Raw genomic sequence first — 21,907 nt, forward strand, 5'->3', positions numbered from 1 at the left:
GGGAAATAATTGATCTTTGAGTGCATACTTCACTGAAACCCTCCTGAAAGGGTCTATTTGTATAAGAAGTGAATAATGAACAAGCTGACCATTATTATCAGGAGTTTCTAGGGGGCATCATATTTCATATAAACCTTTATATCTTTAGCTCACAGAAAAAAATGTGTTGTAGATAAAGATATATAAATGCTTTGGAAGATATGTCATTTTAAATGGACATTTAGCTTATGTAAAACATTTTTACCGCATGGACTGGACAGAACAGCTAAAGTTTATTTTAAACATTAGAACGTGTGTCGACACCTACAAGATTACTTTTGCTTAGGGCTCATTTATCTTGAGCAAATTTCTATGGGTTATGGTACTTTGCACCTTTTTCTTTTGGCTTTTAATAACTTATAGCATAGTGTACCACTTAACACATTCTATTTATTGTCATGTTTGTTATCCCCATCTGTACTACTAATGTATTGTAAAAATTAACAGTTCTACATACACTTTTTATAAAAATGAACACAAACTGAAGATGTAATCTGTATTTTACCAAATGGGTGCTGTAAATAGGCCATGATTAATGTAGGTGCCAAACAGGGGTAAGACTTCCAAAAATCACTTCCTTGTTCACAACCTTTTTTGTTACCAAAACAACAAAAACTACTTTTATAAAGTATATTTGGTGAAAAGAGAAAATATATGTTATATACACAACCGGTATTAATTTGTTTTAACAAAAACAAAACAAAACTATAAACGGACAGCAACAAACATGTCCAGTATGGATTTTTTTTTTTGAAATGAGAAATTAAGAGGTCTGCGTGTATCAAAGAATGATACTACTGTATTTCTTTTCCATATTTTGAATCCTTGGTTTATCCTAAGGAGTCACAGTGTGCCTTCTCCAAGACCTTTAGAGAAGTTCTCAAATATCCCTCTTCTGGAGAGGGAACGCCATGTATCTAAATCGCATAAGATCAAGAGTCCATAAAATATTGTCCTTTTTTTTTTTACTACTCATCCTCCTCCTGTTTCACCTTCTTCTTCTTCTTCTTCTTCTTTTTTGGAGTCTAATAGAAAATAAAAAAAAAATGTCATTACCAGCATTATTTTATCATTAAAGAAATAAAATCTCAACATGCAAATAACACAAGAACCCAAATATTGTGGTGTTAAAATATTTTACCTTAACTTGAGCTCATTGCGATAGGAATGACCCAATCAAAACATCAGTGCTAGTTCCTTTTGCTATTGCTAGACCTGTACTTTTCAGCAATATGTTTTAAAACATGCAACTTGGATGCAAAGGGAAAAAACTGCCATTTAAGGCTAACAAAGAAGGTCATTGCTCTATTAATAAAAATTCCTAAACGGTCTGACCTGTTTGCCATCAACCCTACCTTATTATTGGAAGGCAAGGAAAAAAAAAAAGATCAGTGCTTTTTAAAGCAGTTTATGTTCCTCACTACAAGGCAGGTTTTCTGGTTGACCTAACATGTATTAAAGCCAATCTCTACGGATTTTGAGAAAAATAGGTCTACAAATAAACTTATTATGTTGTTGGCTATGGTTACATAGCAAGAATATTAGACCTGTGAGGCGATGGAGATAGTGGTGAATACTCAGCTAGTATCAAACAAGAAACAAGTACTGAAAATATATATTTGGCACAAAATATGGGGAACTCACCTCAGCTGCTGTGCTGGTTGAAGGTTCTTCCTCTTCTACTTCTACCTCTACTGCCTCTGCCTCTTCCTCCTCAACTTTGATCTTCTTCTTCTTCTTTTTCTTCTTTGGAGTTTCTTCCTCTATTTCCTCTGCAAGGAAGAGAGGGACACAGAAGTAAGCATCACATACAAGAGACAAGAATTGAAAAAATATGAAAAACCCTTCCCCACGCCTTCAGACAAATAACCCCTGATAAATGGACAAGAAAAGTTTGTAAATAAATACTTTATAAACATAACCCTAATCCTAAGCAAGGGACCCCTGGAATTCAAAGTAGGATGGAAAAACCCACAGAAAAACCCATGGGATGGTGCGTTTTTTTTCTTCAATAGCAAACAACCGGAGGGGAAGGGGTTTATAAAATTATTTAGCATAAAAGTGGAATGTTTTTAATTGCTACTCACCTTCTTCCTGCACTACCTCCACTTTGGCTTTTTTAGCTTTAACCTTAATTTCTGTTGGTTGCTCTTCTTCTTCTACCTCCTCAAACTTTCTCTTCTTTGGAACAGCTGGCAGTGTAGAATCTCCAGAAGGATCATATGTCCGTACTTCACTGTAACAACACCAACAACATTAACATCTTCTCTGCAAGACAAGCAGACTAGCTATTTGTGTAGGTGATTAATCAAGCAAGTGCATGATCCTGCTAAAGTGTCACACACCAAAGAGGGAGAATATGGGCTCAAAGCCATAAAGGTTTAGTGAAAGTAACATGTGGGGTCTCTCTTGTTCCCATGATATCTCTCACCCACATGGGAATATCAGCTTATATCCCCTTTTCCTACCAAACTAACCACACTAAATATAGCTGCCTCAAAAATTACCAAACAATTTGCTACAGGATAAAAAGCATCACGTGAAGGGCATTTTTCATCCTTCGCAATCTCTTCCTCTGTATTAAAAAGATGCAAAACGGCAAAAATGATCCAGTAGAAAGGAGTTTAAAAAAAAAACCCCTTTAGCTTTCTACAAAGAACTCTGACATCACCTTGTGTCATTGGTCATTGAATGCTGAAGGAGCGAGTGTCTTCAAGTCTGTTCCAAAGAGTTAGAAAAATTACATACGCTTATTGCCAGTACCCACAGTATAGTTTGCTTGTGGTGCCAGAACCTCTCTCTCTATATCTATCTATCTATCTATCTATCTATCTATATATATATATATATATAGAGTAAAAGTAAATGTTGCTTCTGCTACAATATTTCCCTTTAGAGCTTTGTAAATAAATATGTGAAGGTGTTTTTAAGATGTTTAGAAGTTTTTACAGGACATGCCCTTAAATTGGTGGGGTTTATTTTTACCACTTGACCCTCTTTACTGCTGCCTCCTCAACCAAAACCATTCTGATTCCTATGATAGATAAACATAAGTTCATATGTTGAAACACCAAATGCTCATGTTTCTCGAGTCTGGGCAAACATCATATTAAAGGAAGTTATTCCTAAGATTATCCTATACAACAATCAGTTTAAAAGACGGTCACCTACATATGAGAAGATTATGCCAAATACAGAAGGCAAAAAAATTACTGTCACTCACCTCTTGTGCTGATACTTTTCTGCTCTGGCTAATGCTTTCCCAGTGCCACTGATTCTTTTCAACTATTAGGAGAAAAAAAATAATTTCCATTAGGTTACCCAGAGAACCAGAAACATGCAAATGTCAGTGTACAAATAATCACTTGGGCTGTGTAGAACTTAATGTTAATCTAAAATAATCTCTCTTGCGGAGCAAGTGAGGTAGTGACAGCTACTGCCCTCATGAAAATCATGCAAAAGTGGAAGTCATTGTTAATTCAAAAGTGACAAACCTTTAAAAATATTTTATATACTTACCCCCTTCTCTTCCAGGTGTCTGAGACGTGACTCCAGCTTAGCTCTGGTTTCCACACCCAATTCTGCATTTGTGTCTTCTCCAAGAGCATCATATCGTATGGCAAGGGCTGCCTTGGCTGCCAACATACGGGAAATCTACGAAGAGGAAGAACAATGTGTAAATGTATTGTAGCTATTTTGATTTCACGTTAAGATAATCATTTTACAGGAAACAGCCTCATAGCCGTACAGTAAATCAGTACATAAATTATATAGAATATATAGATACCTAGTATTATGTCTAAGTGATTCTGCTAAGAGAATAGTTTGAATTAGTATAAGTTGTGTATCCCACGTTAAAAATGGTAATTTACTATATACATTTTGGACAGATCCCTTCCAAAGTCACTTAAGCACCAGGTAATCCTTATCTACCAAGAACAAATAGGCCAGAGTTTACCAAATCCAAACAGGGCCCCAAGGCACAGCTTGTTCGGATATGCTAACGAAAGTGTAGACGTTTCCAGATACACTATATAAAATTCTAATGAAGCAATTTAAAAATTTTGATAAGTTAAAGTTAATGAGCAGCAAAACAAATACAAGTTTTATAAACCAGAAATGATTTAGCCCTTTTACTTAAAGGAAAACTATACCCCCAAAATGAACACTTAAGCAACAGATAGTTTATATATCATATTAAGTGGCATATTAAAGAATCTGACCACACTGGAATATATATTTAAGTAAATATTGCCCTTTTACATCTCTTGCCTTGAGCCACCATTTCGTGATGGTCTCTGTGCTGTCTCAGAGATCACCTGACCAGAAATACTTCAACTCTAACTGTAACAGGAAGAAGTGTGGAAGCAAAAGACACAACTCTGTGTTAATTGGCTCATGTGACCTAACATGTATGGTTTGTTGGTATGTTTGTGAGTACAGTGAATCCTACAATCCCAGGGGGCGGCCCTTATTTATTAAAATGGCAATTTTCTATTTATGATTACCCAATGGAACATACTACTAGAAAAGTATATTATGAAAATTGTTTATTTGCATGAAGCAGGGTTTTACATATGAGCTGTTTTATGCAATATCTTTTTATAGAGACCTACATTGTTTGGGGGGTATAGTTTTACTTTAAAGGATAAGGTCCACCCAAAAATAGTTTTTACATAATGAAAGAAAATGTAATTCTAAGCAAGTTCAAGAATAGATTTTTATTAGACTTACCTTGCCCTTATTTTTGGGGGTAGTCTGTCCAACTAAAGAAGCATGATAAATCAGCCCATATTTGGGGGTGTCCTTTCTGGTTTTTAATGCTCTGAAGAGAGCTTTCTCTGCTCCCAAAATCTGGACAGTTGATGCAGGATGCTTTGCTAAGTTCAAAAGGGAACCTTAAAAATACACAATAAGATATATATTCTTTAGTTTGTTATAAATATAATGACAATATACAAAACCACTAAACATTTAATGAAGGCTAAGCAATGCCATCAATAAAGAACAAGTTGAAACATTTCATATATGGTGTTCAACTTGAGGCAAGAGTGTCTGTTTCAGTGGAAGGTGACAAACTTTCCAGACATGGGCAAGAATGGTATTAGCCTAAGAACATGTGAAAATGTATAGCTTCCCTGTGTGCTGGCTGAATGTGCCCAATTTGGCCCATTGAAGCCAAATTGAGAAAAAAATCTGCTTGTTTGAAACTTTCCCTAATGAAAACATATTCATATGTCTGATTAACAACCTCAGGCTCTACTCTAGCTCCCCCAAAATGGCAACATGCTTGGGTGCAGCCAATTCTTTTAGGCTCACCAAAGACTACCATTTATATGTCTAGATAAAATTACACATAGAAGATGGGATACTCAGAAGATGAAAATAAAACGGGAAATGGTCTCAGATGAGGTAGTGACTAAAATTGCCCTCATAGGTTATCAGGCAATTAGGTATAAACATCATCACTGACCACATAACCTGACACAGAACAGTTTATCCATTATCAAAACATACACAAACAAGAAATGAATGGGTTGCTCAACAAACTATTTTTGGCTGCAAACAAAACTAAGGGTGGTGGCAGATGAGGCTACTGGCTAGAATGTAAATCACCGATGGTATGGCACTCGGAAACGCTTCGTTTTCTTAAGTTGCCTAAAGTTTCCGAGTACAATGTACAATGTGTTCCGAGTACTATCCTGCCGGCAATTTACATTCTAGCCGGCGGGAAGGCATTTTAGGGGGGGGGGATTAGTCGTCCGAAGAGGAGATTTGACGATGGGCGACTAATCTCCCCCCGATAATCTCGTCTGCCACCACCCTAACACTGCGAATCATTTACAGGTATCTCCTGGTCCAAATGGCTGATTTCAGCCTGAGGCAGCTGTTTGCAGTGCACTACAGGAAAAAAAAACAAAAAAAAAAAAAAACACTGGTATCTCAATAACTATATTGAAAAAATGTGTCGAAAAGCATTATGCATCCACTACAATTTGGAACAGTTCCCCTTTATTTCTGCATACAAAATGGCAGAAGGTTTTTTGAAGTAGTATTTTCTCCTGTTATCAGCAGTGGACTAATTTAACAAAGGTAAAAGCTTACCTGCATGGGCAATTAGCCTGGCACCAACAAGCTCACCCACTAGCACAGTCAAGTTGGGTGCAATGGCCATCATTCTGTTCTTCAAGTAGTCATACAACTGAGACCTGTACTCTGAGATCTCAATGACCTGGAAACAAACATAGGAAATAAGCTGGATTTATCTTACCTATGTGAGAGTAAGACTGTTTGTATGACTTTGTATGACTTTTTATGGGCTTCTTTATCACACAGCCTAGGTGATCATAATTTTTAGAATATGTGATATACACTACTGCCCTCTATAAAAGTACACATATAATATATACACATTTCTCCAGACACAGAAATTACTCAATGAAAATATGTTTGTAGAATAGAACACATAGCATCAGTTATAAGCTCAATATATGAAAGAAAAAAAAATATATATGCAGGAAGGAATTATACTTATAACAACAGTTTGTCTCAGATGAGGTACTGACTAAAATTGCCCTCATTTAAGTATCAGGCAATTAGACAAAAATCATCACTGATCAAACTTTAATAAGTTCATAACAAAGAATATTTCAATTGCTTAGTAAGAAAACCATTCTGAAAAATGCAAATATAATGGTAGATTTGGGGTAATTTTAGTGGGCAAGAAATCTGGTATTCAGCGATTATACTCTGTTTGCTTACCTGGTCACACAGATGCAGGATGTTGTTTATGTCTTCTTCTGATACCTCAGTACCCATGGAAATTTCTGCAGCAGCTTTTACCTCTGTTTCAACCTCCTCTGGGAGGAGCTCAGACAAGTCAAATGTTGCAAAGTTGATTCTGTCACCTAATAGAAAAACGGAACAGAGAACAATTATCAGCTTTCAAAAAGTGTTAAGTCTATAGTTGAGAAAGGAAAATTCAAACTCAAACATACTCAAAGAAAATCTAAGCAGTAATTTGTCGCCTACTTTTCTTACCTTCCAAAGGCATACAAAACGTAATCTGATATTCTAAACTGTATCACTTAATTCATAGAAGTCTGTGCTTTGGTCACAAATACTGTCACTTTATGCTAGAAAAAAGTGGAACCCCACAAACATTTAACTTTTTCAAAGAAAATGTAATTCTAAGAAGCTTTCCAATTTATATATATGATTTTGATGGTTTTAAAGTTTTTTGTTAAGTGCAATTGTCTTTGAAAGCACTATGCTGCTACTGACTCATGAGACAACATAAGTCATCTCATTAATAGATCTGTAAATAAAAATGAAAGACATTGTAGAGTCTTGGTTGGAAGACAGTATTCTGTTACATGGCAAGAGGTCTCTTGTGGGAGCTTGGCTTTAGCACATGTGCAATTTTCCAAGCATTACTGCGTTGCACATGCCAAGGGTGTGCCAGGGACTACAGAAAGCTTTGTGCTATAAAGTAAACGTACCCCAAAATCAGCGTCCTGCTCAATCATAAATCAGACCCTTACACAGGTACCTGCCCAGCACCCCCAAATTGACGCACCCTAGGCAGGTGCCTCTTCTGCCTACCCCTAGTTCCAGCCCTGCAGACAAACTACACTGAGCATAGGCATGAATAGAGCACACAACAAATGTCAAGTTAAATATATGAAGGAAAAAGAATATACATATTCAGGAAGGAATTATACTTAAAACACCAGTTTGTCTCAGATGAGGTAGTGACTAAAATTGCCCTCATTGAAATATCAGGCAATTAGACAAAGGTCATCATCACTGATCAAACCCCTTTTATTATACAGCTTTGTGTGTCTGGGTGACAGGTCCACTTTAAGCCTATACTAGATAGATTTAAAAAAAATCACTTTTTTTTTTTTAAAGAATCCACTATAAAAAGAATCCACTATAATGAAAATATGTTTGTAGAATAGAACACATAGCATCAGTTACAAGCTCAACATATGAAAGAAAAAAAAAATATATATGCAGGAAGGAATTATACTTAACGCAAAAAGATACACATACATCACATGTATATTTTTTAAGGATGCTCCAAATCCAAGATTCGGTTCGGGATTCGGCCTTTTTCAGCAAGATTCAGCCAAATCCTTCTGTCTGGCCGAACTGAATCCGAATCCTAATTTGCATATGCAAATTAAGGGTGGAGAGGGAAATAGCGTGACTGTCACAAAACAAGGAAGTAAAAAATGTTTTTCCCTTCCCACACCTAATTTGCATATGCAAATTAGGATTCGGATTACGGCCAAATCCTTCATAAAGGATTCGGGGGTTCGGCTGAATCCAAAATAGTGGATTCGGTGCATCCCTAATATTTTTCTTAAATTCCTTGCTACACCTGAATTACAACTACCCTGTGTACTAGAAAATAGGATTTTTTGTTACTCACCGTTAAATCCTTTTCTCTGTGGTCGATAGGGGGACACAGGGAACAGCTGGGGTTAAGCTCCACCCTCCGGAGGCAGGACACTTGTATGAGTAATCAAAAGGGGCGTGACCTAGGGACTGGCTTAACCCATATGCTACGCCAACCTAATCAGTTAGTACCAAAGAGACTGCTAAACAATAGAAATAAAACTTCAACTAGCAGAACTGGTAACTCAGGGAGTATTCCCTCATGGACCAACGTGGTCAACATCTCGCCACGGGACGGGAAGCCCTGTGTCCCCCTATCGACCACAGAGAAAAGGATTTAACGGTGAGTAACAAAAATCCTATTTTCTCTGTCGTCTCAGGGGGACACAGGGAACAGCTGGGGACTTATCAAAGCAGCCCCAAGAACAGCAGGGTGGGAGCGAAGAGATTGTGGTACATTACTGTACCACTGAATGTAACACCTTTCGGCCAAAGGCAGCCTCCGAAGAGGAAAAGGTGTCTAATTTGTAGAATTTGGAGAATGTATGAACAGACGACCAGGTGGCCGCTCTGCAGATCTGATCCAGGGTTGCTGAATTGCGCCAAGCCCAGGAAGCTCCCATTGATCGAGTGGAATGTGCTTTTACATGCTCTGGAGGAGATTGTCCTTTGGAAATGTAAGCTTGTCGTATGGTGTCTTTCAGCCATCTAGCAATGGACGACTTAGATGCCGCCATGCCTCTTCTAGGCCCATTAGGAACTACAAACAGTCTTTGAGAACGTCGAAAAGACTTAGACTTTTCCAAGTACCAGCGAAGAGCTCTGACCACATCTAGGCTGTGAAGTCGTTTCTCCTTGGGGTTCTTAGGTTCCGGGCACAGGGACGGCACCACAATTTCCTGGTTTATGTGAAATGAAGACACAACCTTGGGTAGGAAGGATGGTACTGTGCGTAGAACTGCTTTATCTTTGTGGAATACTAGATAAGCTGGGTCACATGAGAGAGCACTCAGTTCCGAAACTCTTCTGGTTGAAGTAATTGCCACTAGAAACACCGTTTTCCAGGTGAGCCACTTCTCAGGAACTGAGCCTAACGGTTCGAAAGGGGGATCCAGTAAGGCTTCCAAGACTAGATTGAGATCCCAACCAGGAATCGGAGGACGAAATGGAGGAACTAAATGGGCTACTCCTTGCAGAAAAGTGTGCACAGGGTCTTCTAGAGCTAGGCGTGAGTGAAACAGAGCAGACAATGCCGAAATCTGTACCTTTAAGGAACTCAATTTGAGGCCCATCTGAAAACCTCGCTGTAGAAAGGATAGAATTCTTGGGATATTCAACTCGAGAAACGGTACTTGTGCTTCCTTGCACCAGTTCCAGTAACTGCGCCAAACCCTGTGGTAGGCTTTGGACGATGTCGATTTGCGTGACTTTAACATTGTGTCAATAACGTCTTCGGTTATGCCCTGTCTTCGCCATATGTCGGCTTCAATAGCCATGCCGTCAAAGCAAATAGGCCCGGGTTGTGATGGGCTATGGGTCCCTGACACAGGAGGTCCATTCTGGATGGAAGGCGAACAGGAGGTACTGCCGACATTTCTTGGAGATCGGAGAACCAGGTCCTCCTGGGCCAGAAAGGAGCTATCACAATCACTGTGGAATGCGATACTTTGATCTTCTTGAGGACCCGAGGCAGCATTGGAAGTGGTGGAAAAATGTAGGCTAGGTCGAACTGCCAGGTCTGGGTCATGGCATCCACCCCTACTGCTAAGGGATCCCGAGAGCGTGAGAAGAATCTCTTCACCTTGCGATTGGTTCTGGAAGCCATTAGATCGATTTGAGGAAGTCCCCATTGGCTGACAAGATCTGAGAAAACATCCGGATGAAGCTCCCATTCCCCTGGGTTCAGATTGTTCCGACTGAGAAAATCTGCTTTGGTGTTGTTCACTCCTGGAATATGGATAGCCGACAGCCTTACAAGATGGAGTTCCGCCCATCTCAGAATCTCCTGAGTTTCTGCTAGTGCTGCTTTGCTGCGGGTTCCGCCCTGTTTGTTGATGTAAGCCACAGTGGTAGAATTGTCGCTCTGAATTCTCACTGATTGTGTCTGCAAACGGCTTGACCAGTGATGAAGAGCCAGTCGCACTGCCCGAAGCTCCAGTATGTTTATGTGAAGCTTGGATTCCGGAAGGGACCATGTGCCCTGTACGGATAGGTTGTCCCATGTTGCTCCCCAGCCCCGGAGACTGGCGTCTGTCGTGATTACCTTCCAATCCGGAATCGCCCAGGATTGGCCCCTTGATAGATTGTCTTGTTGCATCCACCATTGTAGAGATTCCCTTGCTGCTGGAAGAAGTTTGATCTTCTGGGAAAGAGGAACCCTCTTCCATCCCGACAGAATGTTGTTCTGAAGAGGGCGTAAATGAATTTGTGCGAATGGGACTGCTTCCATGACCGAAACCATGGATCCCAGGACCCTCATGGCCATATGTACTGTAGGATTCTGTGTGAGAGATAGTTTGGAAACTTGATTTCTGATCCTCAACTGTTTGTCCCAAGGTAAGGTCACCCGTTGGGTGAGGGTGTTGAACTCTAAACCCAGGAACGTCATCTGGTGACTGGGAAATAGACTGGACTTCTCCCAATTGATTGTCCAGCCAAAGTCCTGGAGTAATCGGATCGCCGTCCGAAGATCTGTTCTGCCCTTCTCCAATGTTCTTGACTTCAGAAGGAGGTCGTCCAAGTAGGGCGTCACTGAAACACCCTGAAGTCGCAAGCAGGCCGCCGTAACCGCCATGAGCTTGGTGAATACCCGAGGAGCCGATGACAAGCCGAAGGGAAGGGCTACGAACTGGTAGTGGATGTTCTTGAAGGCAAATCTCAGAAAACGATGATGAGGTTGCCATATCGGCACATGAAGGTACGCATCCTTGATGTCTAGGGACATCAATAATTGTTCTGGTTCCATTCCTCGAATTACAGAGCGCAGGGTCTCCATTTTGAATCGTACTGAGCGTATGTGCTTGTTGAGGAATTTCAGATCGAGAACAGGTCTGAAGGATCCGTCCCTCTTGGGCACTAGGAATAGATTGGAGTAAAACCCGGAGAATTTCTCCAGCGGGGGCACGGGGACAATTACTCCGTTCTGTTCCATGTTGGATATGCATTCCAAAAAGGCTTGAGCCTTGGCTGGATTGACCGGGATTCTGGACATAAGGAATTTTCTGGGGGGAAGTGAAGAAAAATCCAAATGGTAGCCCTCTGAAATTATTTCGTTTACCCAACTGTCTGATGAATATCGGTTCCACACCTCCCGGAATTGAAGCAACCTGCCCCCTATCGGATGCTGTGACTCCGGAGGGGATGCCCCGTCAACCTGAAGTGGACTTGTCAGTTGTGGGCTTGTTGTGAAACTTGTTGGTTTTCCATGCAGGACGTCCCTTGTCACTGTTCTTTGATCTAAAGTGGGAACGTTGGGGAGGACTACTACGTCTGTTGTAACGTCCACTTTGGCCACGAAAAAATTTTCCGCGTCTGTAGGAAGGATTGGTCTTGCTTTTGCTCTGGGGTAGAAATGTACTCTTTCCCCCCGTAGCCTGTGATATGATCTTTTCTAATTCTTCGCCAAAAAGTCGCTGCCCTTTGAAAGGAAGTGAGGTTAATGACTTTTTTGAACTGATGTCCGCTGCCCAACTCTTAAGCCAGAGGGTTCTTCGGGCGGCTACCGAGAGAGCTGAGGTGCGGGCAGTAATCTGGGCCGCATCTAAGGTAGCGTCACATAAGTAGGCGGATGACTCAGCTATCGACTGTGCCGTGGCAAGGAGCTCCGATCTAGAGACTCCGTGTTGAATGTCTTTGACTAGGGAATCGGCCCATGTTTGTATGGCCCTTGCCACCCAGGATCACTTATCCACCAATTCCCTGGAAAAGGGATAGGACTTGGAGAATTTACGGGTCGCCTGGAATTTTCGTTCTGGAGAGTTCCACTCCTCTTGTATAATGGCGAGAAGTTGATCATGAGAAGGGAAGACTGTCGCTGACCTGTGCTGCCTTTTGAATAAGCTAGCAGTCTGAGGTTGCTGTTCTGAGGGAGTGATCTTGAGGACCTCTAGTACTCCCTTAATGATACCCTCAATGTCGTGTTGTGGTTCACGACCCTTAAGTTCTTCGCATTCATCATCTTCCTCCCCAGAAGACACATCGGATAGAGGTAGTTCGCCCTCTGACTGAGATGAGTCGGCTTCAGCTGATGAGACATCTGAGGGAGTAAGATTACTAGCTTCAACCCTGTTGTCTACTCGTTTGCGTTTCCCACTTGACTTCTGACCCAGCTTGGCTAGAGCTTTACCCAAATTATTTGCGATGGAAGGTAAACTCTGTAGGGATGCCAGTGATTGAGACAGCTGTATAGCCCAGAGTGGAGCTGGAGGGTCTGAAGAAGTTCCAGCCACCTCATCAGGAGATGGGTCCTCTAAATTTGGAGTCCCAGTCTGAGAATCCCTGGGATTGGGTGAAACCCCTGGAATTGGAGTAACTCCCTGCCCCCCTGAACAAGGTCTGCAGAGAGGCTCACCCTGACCTCCTGGAATCTTTGCATTGCACTTAGTACACAAAAAGTAAGTGACCTGTGCTGCTGCCACTGCTGCTCTCCCCCCCGGTCTAGGGAATAAACCCCCTGACTTACCTTCTGCCATGGCAGTGTCTGAGGTACTCACTGAGCAGGTTAGGCAGGTGTGAGGGATGAAGCTGACCCTGGCACAATTATGGGCACTCGGTCAACAGTGCTGGTGCTGTTGTGTGGATATACTCCTAGCAAGTAATTTAGGTGAGAAGAGCAAAAGACTTTATTGCTGAGTCTGCTCTTTGTCTAGCCTGTCAGCCGGAGCCCAATACAAGTGCAAGGCTGCGCTTGTAATCCGGCGCGACAATCAAAATGGCGCCTGGAACGCATCCGACTCTGAACTGAGCGATGCGTTCCACCTATGCGCGCGAAGCAAACCAAAATGGCGCCTGGAACGCACTCTGCGTGTAGCGCTCAGTGCGCACAAACGACTGGCCGGACAGAGGAGGGAGATTACTCCCTACTGCTCCCACACCTCTCTGCCACCTCCCCCGGCCTGTAAAGGAAGCCAGAGTGTGGGGGACACGAAGGAGCAGAACAAAAAAAAAAAAAAAAAAAAAAAAAAAACCTTGCAGAGGTACAGAGGGGGAGAAGGGCGATGGAAAACAGCAGACAAGCCCCAACAAACAGCGCTTAATATAGTATAGGGAGAGTCAACATCACCTCACACACACATACCGGCCAAACCTTCTGACTCCTTATCAGGAGCAGGAATGTATGGGTGGTCGATATAGCCAGGAAGGCTAGGATAAGACCCCGGTATGTATTCCCACGAAGGAGGTCTCTCCTACGGAAATAGGTAACCCTGTTCCTGGGAGACCCCTTGTTGCCAGCCTGAACTGGCTGTAAAATCTTCTTTTCTTCCTGAAGAGGAAATGTCCAGCCTCCTAGCAGGACACTTAAAAACTGATTAGGTTGGCGTAGCATATGGGTTAAGCCAGTCCCTAGGTCACGCCCCTTTTGATTACTCATACAAGTGTCCTGCCTCCGGAGGGTGGAGCTTAACCCCAGCTGTTCCCTGTGTCCCCCTGAGACGACAGAGAAAAGCATTTAGCCTCCTGCCAATGAATGCATAGTCTGTATTCTTTCTATATTGCTTCAGATGTCTTATTTATCTAGTAGGTATTTCATGTCTGAGAAACGTTTTGAGTGTAATTATCATTATAGAAGTGTATAAGCGGTGGATAAAAATTGTAATTTGTGACCAGTAGACTCACCTACAGCACGCACACACTTGCAATAGGCCAGGTTGTCTGTGATGACCTTGCCCAGCTCTGGGAAGTGCCAACCATACCACTCTCTGCAGCGCATTATATAATTGTTAAGCTCTTTATCCAAATCATCAAGTAGTGCTTAAACAAAAGTAAAAACAAGGTTATAAATATGTAAAAAAATTCCTGTAGAAGCTATTCACAACAAGCATTAATGAATATAATTGCAATACAGGGCAATGAACAGAAAGTAAATAAGACACCACACTGACTCAATATGCTGAACAATCAAGCTTCAACATTCAACCCCACACAGGAGTCCTGACTACAATTGTACTCAAGGAAAAAAAAAAACAAAAACAAAAAAAAACAGTTGTCAAAATGCCCCTATCCACCGGTCACTGCTTTCCAAAGAGATATATGGAAAACATACAACGGAAAGCAGACGTGGCAGTGAAAGTAAGTCACTACTCTTAAGTGATTCAGTGGTGGCCCATATTTCATTATCACATCTGCATTAGGAAGAATGTTTTCACATGTCGCTCTAGTGCAGGGATCCCGAACCATTTGAACCCGTGAGCAACATTCAGAAGTAAAAGGAGCTGGGGAGCAACACTAGCATGAATAATATTCTTGAGGTGCCAAATAAGTGCTGTGATTGTGTATTTGGTAGCCACTATGTGGATTGTCAACCTACATTGAGGCTCTGTTTGGCAGTACATCTGGTTTTTATACAACAAAAACTTGCCTCCAAGCCTAGAATTCAAAAATAAGCACCTGCTTTAAGGCCACTCTGAGCAACATCCAAGAGTTTGGAGAGCAACATGTTGCTCACAAGCTACTGGTTGGGGATCACTGCTCTAGTGGAAGAAATAACAGGCGAATGGGGCATTTTCCACCTAAGCAAAGCAGGAGTGAAATTAACAGCCCGTGTGCAACAGGTCCTAGAGAATGTGAAACTGTTAAAAATTAGATGTAGCCAATAACAGTAATTGTTTACTTACATATGGCTTGGACTATCATTGTATCCACTTTATCAGGGCTGAATTTCAGTTTGTACCGGGAAAGACTGTAAGACAAAAAGAGATAAGGATCAGTCAGCTGGAAGGGCTCTTGAAAAGAATCAGTGGCCCTTAATGTGGCATGATCTGACCGGAGACCTTGATCACCTGCTCCAGCCACTAGAATTTGTGTGTCTTCTCCTTCGGAGGACACTAAATGAACTGGAAGTAACAGGAGGAGGCAGGGGATGAAGCCCAGAGCAGGAGGAGGAGTCACAAGTTAGTGTCCATTCTCCAGCTGCAGGATCTTCATCCCCATGGTGCCTGTGTCCCCCAATTAGGCAAGAGAAATAAGTTTTAAAGAGTAAATGCTAAAAAACGTTTAAGCTTTTGCCTTAACATCAGTGCCCCTATGCAAAGGAAAGCTTCACATACCTATGAGCCAAACCAAGAGACATGGCTGCCATTTCACGTGATGAAATCCCTGTTATTAAACCATCTACCTGGTTGCGGATTCCTCTCATTAGTTCTGTTACCATGGAAGTATGAACACAGCTGATATTGACTTTGTCCTATAAGAAATGTTAAATAATGTTAAATAATGCTTATATAGCATAAAGCACACAATGTAGTCAAAAATAAATCACTTTTATAAAAAAAAAAACCAAAAAAAAAAACCAAGAGGTTTAAAGTCAACAATAATAATTGGGGGGAATAATATAAATTCGTGTATCTATCCCTTTTTTTTTTTTTCTCTTTCCTTTTCTTTTTCTTTCCCTTCTTTTTTCTTCCTTCTTTATGCATTTATTTATTTATGTATAAAATAAAACGAACTTAATGAAGTTGTGATGAATATGCAAGAAGAAGATACTTATTTTGTATTTATTCGCTATGTATTATACTTTATGTTTTAACAAAAAAATTGAATAAATAAATTAAATAAAAAAAAAAAAAAAAATAATAATAATTGGTACAGAAAATCAAATACTGCAAAAAAATTGTTGCATACACAAAGTATTTTTGCTATTACACAATGTGACCTGGAGCAGCCATATAGCTTGCATTGGCTTAGAAATGGTGCATAGAATTTGAATAGTGTTTTCTCTACAGTTACTTTTTTGAATCTGCTTGCATGCATAGGTATAAAGCAAATAACTTGCAGCCTTGTAATTTGCTATCAGTTTTAGTGCAAATACAAGTAGTAATGAAATACTGAAACATGACTGATAACTTTCTGTACAGATTTAACATCTCTGCAAGTACCGAACAGCTTCAAGCTTATACTTAGTCTTAGGCCTGATTTATAAAGGAGGTGTTCACCTTTAATGTAGAGAGTGATATTGTGGAAAAATTTGCATTTTTTTTTTATCAATTGTAGCTTTTGAGTTATTTAGCTTTTTATTAAGGAGCTCCCCAGTTTGTAATTTCAGCAATCTGGTTGTTAGGGTCAGTAACCAAGCATTGATTTGAATGAGAGACTGGGACATGCATAAAAGGGCCTGAATAGAAAAATGAATAATAAAAAAGAAAATGCAATAATTATAAATGTGAAGCTTTGACGAGCATTTTGTTTTAGATAGGGTCAGTGACCGCCCATTTGGAAGCTGGAAAGTGTCAGAAGGAGGCAATTCAAAAACTAGAAGAAAATACAAAGGCCAATTGAAAATTTGCAATTTTATAACATACTCATGTAAAGGTGAATTATCTTGAAAAGTGGATAATGCACATTCAAAAAGCATTTAATAGATGTAATAAATGTTATGTTTTAGAGCTGCCCCAATATGCATGAAACTACACAAATGTGTTGACTGCCTCTGTGCTTTATAGTTATTGTAAATCACACAATAAATACCTTGATGACACCACCAAGTTTTGCATCTGCAATTGCAAGTTGCTCATGAGCCTCCTTTGCTGCAATTTTTCTTAAGACTTTCTTCAAATTTTTGCCAATTTTTCCTTCAACCAGAGCCGTGGAAGCTAAAGGAGAGATTGAGAATTAATTTGATAATTTATGTCAAAATAAATAGGTACCATAAAGGGGCCGGGTCTTAGTTGTTTTTGTTTTTTTTAAATCAACAAAAACAAACAAAATAACATCCCTTCCCCAATATCTCCAGAGATGACTATATTGCCATCACCTCAGTGGTAGTGACGAAGAGTTGAATCTAAAATCATTTTGTTTCAGATCAACAGTTATCCATCATTGGTGACATTCAGTAATGCAGTGTATAACATGTTTATCATAGAAGGAAAATAAATATTTACCTGCCAATGCTTCTGTTGTGTCCTGAAACTTCTCAAAGTGTTTTAATTTCACCCTGCAATAAAATACAAAAATTAGAGACTACACTGATAGCTCTGTGTTTGTTAATGTCTATCAAAATTGGTCCACATTTTAAAAAGTTAAAGATGACTACTTATAAATGGAAGGGGTCATCCCCACCTTCTGAACAAGAGTTGTTAAATCGGATTCGATATGTCAGACGGATGGACTTTTTAACAGCTTTACGTAATGACACAATTGACCGCTTTAATAACATTTGGGGCAATTGGGATGTAGCCCAGGAGGTACTTTCTGGTTAACATATTTTGCCACTCATGCTACCTTCCTTATTTACCTAACCATATCGTACTAGGATGTTCATACCACTTTGTTATGTCTGCTCGGGGTGTCCTGTATTTGAGATGTTGCTACTGCTGTGCTGAAACTCATTTGTGTGTATAGCTGTATTGAGTTTTATGTTTCTTATTTTTCATCACTTCCAGATTATTGTGTACACTATGCCATTTGATTTCCAGGTGCGGTATAACACTTTCTGAGTGATTGTTAACTGGAGATGACTTTCATATGTGTCCTATACAATACTGTCCTCTTCTGTATATTGTGATATATTATGCCAAATGTGAAAATACTGTACACTTCTATGATGATGTTTTCCTTTTTGTTCAATAAAAATATTTTGAAAAAAAAAAAAAAAGATGACTACTTATAGCATATCCATTATTGTTATTATATAAAAGCAATTTGTCATTTTAAAAATATACCTGGACTACCCCCACAATTTATTTGTTTGACCACGGATAGTAAAATCTAGCAAATTTACCATGGGTTCATTCTGGAATTCAAAACACGTGTTACTCCTTAAAAATCATCATCATCATCATCATCATCATTTATTTATATAGCGCTGTCAAGATACGCAGTGCTTTAAAAATGTGCAGTTTTACCCAAATATATTAGCACTCAGATGAGAGTTTGTGTGATTAAGGCTTCCAATAAAAACAATTTCCAGCATAATAAAAGAAACTGTAATTCTAAGAAACTATGTAATCACTGTACTTTTAGTTTTTATAAATGTATTTGTTAATTGGGTTCCCATCTGATCAATATTTGTATTGTGGGGGGTGAGCTGGGCTCCGATAGTTAAGCCACATACTTACATTTTCTTTTTGGGTGGACATTTTATACTAATCAGGAACAATAAAGAGACTCAAACTAAGTAGAATTAGTTTTCCGTAACACTACAGTATTGCCTCAGTGGTAGTGACGAATTGTTGAATTAAATCACAGTAAATCAAGTCAACAAAGTATCCATCATTGGCAATATAGAAAGGAAAGATTAGACCTTGTCTTCAGAGCCTCTGTAATGTTACCAAAAAGGTTCCTTTCACTAAATAAAGATAGGATTTTTTTTGTACCTGATATGAGAGAGAGAGAGAGAGCGCGAGAGCGAGAGCGTTCCTACACACACTTTAAAGGATATGTAAACCTTTAATAAAATGTAAAATTGTTCAGGATGCTTTGTTAGAGTACATTTTGTAACAACAGCACCACCTGCTGGTACATTACTCTTACTGTATGGTTGGACAAGTTTACCGTAAACTCAGAAGGAAAATAGAACTGTTCTAACGATGCTCTGCTCAAACAGTAAATCAAAAACCTTAGATGACCTTCCCCATCTCTTTCCAAAACAGGGCAGCTTCAAAACAGTTCTCTTATGTTCAGACCTTATCTCTCTTAAGATTTTGAGTGGTTATAGTAGAGCTTCCTATGTGTTTTGATTACAACAGCTCTTGTGTTATTAGAAGAGATCCACCCTAAACACACTGACTAGAAAATTCCAAACCGTAAACACACTTACACTTTATTCGCTTTTTCTGGTGTTTCAAACTCTTTCCATATGCTGTCTACTTCCTGCAGCTTGCTCTCGTCCAGAACCTGTAAAAGGGTACTCGGTTTAGACATTGTGGAGGCCAAACATCATATTAAAGAAGCAAATCATGATTTTTTTTTAAGTTAGGTCTGTTTCAGTTTGTAGCATACATGTAAATATTTTGCGCAGACAATTTCTCCTGGCATTTAAAGGGGTTGTTCACCATCCAACACTTTTTTCAGTTCAGTTGATTTTAGATTGTTCACCATACTCTTTCCAACCACTTTCTAGTTTCTACGTGGGACTGTTCTTCTACTATTGAAGTGTAAATCCTAATATTTGACCTCCTAAAGCAGCTCTACCCAAACCCCCCCCCCCCACACCCTTGGTCGCCGACTCTCTAAACAGTTCTAAATGTATAAATTTAGTTGATACATCTGTTATTTTTGTCCATGCTGAGCAGAATCCCTGAGTTTCATTAAAGGCAAATGTTAGAATTTATATAATAGTTTTTAATACTCCGAGATCTTGACAATGTATCAACTAAATGTTGCAAAATTGTAACATTTCAGAGTTTGCACCTCAATTACTGAGCTGCCAGACAAACACCAAAGACAAGAACTTAGATTTTGGAAAATGGTAAAAAATAAGAAATGTTGCCTAGAACTGTTGTTCTCAAAACTCAAAGGGCAAGTGGGCGACTGGTCTCACAGACTGACGTCATTCTAGGTGGTCTTCACATACATCATTCAGTAACACATTTACTTCATTAGTTTAGTGGAAATGGTCTTATTTGCAGAGTTTAGGGGGCCCTAAAATTATTTTATTAGCCAAGTAGGTTCTATTTAGGACACTGGTTTTAGACAGATTTAACAATCCACAGAATGTGCTGAACCAGAGCAGCTATACAGAGACAATGTATCATTATAATTAAGCCGAAGAAACAATATACTTGAACTTCACACATTGATACAGGAAGATACTTTTGTAGCCGATTTACAACAAATGAATGAAATGTAAAGCAAATTTTACCCATTAAAAAAAGTGCAATATCCCCTAAAACAAATCAGATTCAACTAAATTACACAAACACGTTACAAAGTTGCGAATTCAGACGGGCAGCTATGAGAAAACCGATACAAAATTGCAGTAAGCAAAAGATTCAATGTGCTTTGCGGTAAAGTACGTGCCCATGTGGCCTGTTAATGGCCTTACCATGTGCTCAGCTCTCCCTTTCACTAGCAGAGAAAATTCTATTTTTCACCGGACTCGCATTACCTTGAAAATGGCGTAACCCGCCGCTGTTTCGAATAGCACCAGCATGTTGGTCCGCCGTCTGTCCGCCAATTGCTACCGCACTTACGGACTCGCGCTGGGCAGACACGTGTGACCGGGGACTGTAGGGAACGTACTCTGACTTCCACCGCCTTCAATTCGTACGTCACTTCCTGCTCACGCCAGTTCCTTCCTCTGCGGGCAGTGGCGCTCTGGAGCGTGCGCGTTAGTAGTGAAAGATGCTCAACTCTGTGATCCTTGAGATAAAACTGCTAGTACTGTATATTATAAATACAACCATAATATGATTTTACAACCTTTCCTGCATTATTTTTTGTTCTCGGCAATTTACAATGCATTTTTATGGGGTTTTCCTGGATTTTTACACCGATACAGTAGAACCTCCAATTTTTCAGGGGATCAGAAAATAACTGTAAATTCAGGGGAAAAGGCATTATATGCATTATAATATATTGGTGAGACCACACAAATGGTGTAAATTAAGGGAAAACTTAAAATCAGGGTATGCAAAATTGAGGGTTCGCTGTATTTTGTCCAAGTTTTCCCAAAATGGCTTATTGTCTTCTGTGAATGTTATTTTTTAATGAAATGAAGAGGTTTAAAAGATAGGTATGGGATCCATTATCTGGAAACTCGTAATCCAGAAAGCTCTTGAGCAGCACAGGACTGCTTGGTCTCCCAAGGCAAAGTGCGTGCATCACCCCGCCCCCGTATGTGCATATGTCAGCGCACGCTGGTTCGCCCATGCACGTGCTTACTCCGGTGTTTCAGCGGCAGAAGCGACATCAAAGGCAGGAGAGGACGTCTTCCACTTCAGGAGCTAGGAACTAGGAACTAGGGCAGCCCATTTTCAAATTTACACCGGCCCTCAGCCTCCATCATGAAATTAATAATAATGTGGCCCCCCAGCACAGTGCAATCAGGAATTACGTAGCCATAGCATTAATATTTGGGCACATTGGTGAAATGATCTGCCACTTGGTCTATACTGCTGCCTGTGTGCTGAAGGTGTTCGCAATAGACACGTAATGGTACGTAGTGACGCACTGCTCTCGCATACTTTTTTAGCGCTGAAGGTGCAATAGATGTACTGACGTGCCAGAGAGAAGCCCATCACTACATGCCATTACGTGTCTATTGCTAACACCTTCAGCACACAGGCAGCAGTATAGACCAAGTGGC

General features: G+C 40.1%; 1 protein-coding gene and 5 non-coding genes across 6 annotated transcripts; all 6 read right to left on the reverse strand.

The window, feature by feature from the left end:
- Nucleotides 1-409: 409 nt before the first annotated feature.
- On the reverse strand, nt 410-20,832 carry nop58.L (NOP58 ribonucleoprotein L homeolog). Its single transcript, NM_001093159.1, has 15 exons — nt 20,708-20,832; nt 19,418-19,494; nt 17,541-17,593; nt 17,128-17,252; nt 15,711-15,847; nt 15,279-15,343; nt 14,281-14,415; nt 6,802-6,947; nt 6,145-6,271; nt 4,774-4,937; nt 3,559-3,693; nt 3,263-3,324; nt 2,127-2,275; nt 1,684-1,811; nt 410-1,064 (listed from the first exon to the last, which is right to left on the reverse strand). The coding sequence occupies exons 1-15, from the start codon at nt 20,750-20,752 to the stop codon at nt 1,008-1,010; spliced, it is 1,605 nt and encodes a 534-aa protein (NP_001086628.1). The 5' UTR covers nt 20,753-20,832; the 3' UTR covers nt 410-1,007.
- On the reverse strand, nt 5,438-5,514 carry LOC121398605. Its single transcript, XR_005964426.1, has one exon. It is a non-coding gene; the product is annotated as a small nucleolar RNA SNORD11 (small nucleolar RNA).
- LOC121398603 lies at nt 6,584-6,660 on the reverse strand. Its single transcript, XR_005964424.1, has one exon. It is a non-coding gene; the product is annotated as a small nucleolar RNA SNORD11 (small nucleolar RNA).
- LOC121398604 lies at nt 7,777-7,856 on the reverse strand. The gene has a single exon (XR_005964425.1). It is a non-coding gene; the product is annotated as a small nucleolar RNA SNORD11 (small nucleolar RNA).
- Nucleotides 17,403-17,489, reverse strand: LOC121398592. Its single transcript, XR_005964413.1, has one exon. It is a non-coding gene; the product is annotated as a small nucleolar RNA SNORD70 (small nucleolar RNA).
- LOC121398591 lies at nt 18,799-18,887 on the reverse strand. The gene has a single exon (XR_005964412.1). It is a non-coding gene; the product is annotated as a small nucleolar RNA SNORD70 (small nucleolar RNA).
- Nucleotides 20,833-21,907: the final 1,075 nt, after the last annotated feature.

The sequence above is a fragment of the Xenopus laevis genome, chromosome 9_10L (assembly GCF_017654675.1).
Source record: "Xenopus laevis strain J_2021 chromosome 9_10L, Xenopus_laevis_v10.1, whole genome shotgun sequence".
Taxonomy (NCBI): Eukaryota; Metazoa; Chordata; class Amphibia; order Anura; family Pipidae; genus Xenopus; species Xenopus laevis.

Excerpts from the sequence above, each read along its gene's own strand:
- nop58.L (NM_001093159.1), bottom strand. The coding sequence starts at position 20,752 with ATGCTGGTGCTATTCGAAACAGCGGCGGGTTACGCCATTTTCAAG. Across the intron at positions 14,416-15,278 it reads AATGATAGTCCAAGCCATAT|CACTACTTGATGATTTGGAT; the intron begins GTAAGTAAACAA and ends CTTTTGTTTAAG. Across the intron at positions 1,065-1,683 it reads CAACCAGCACAGCAGCTGAG|ACTCCAAAAAAGAAGAAGAA; the intron begins GTGAGTTCCCCA and ends ATTTTCTATTAG.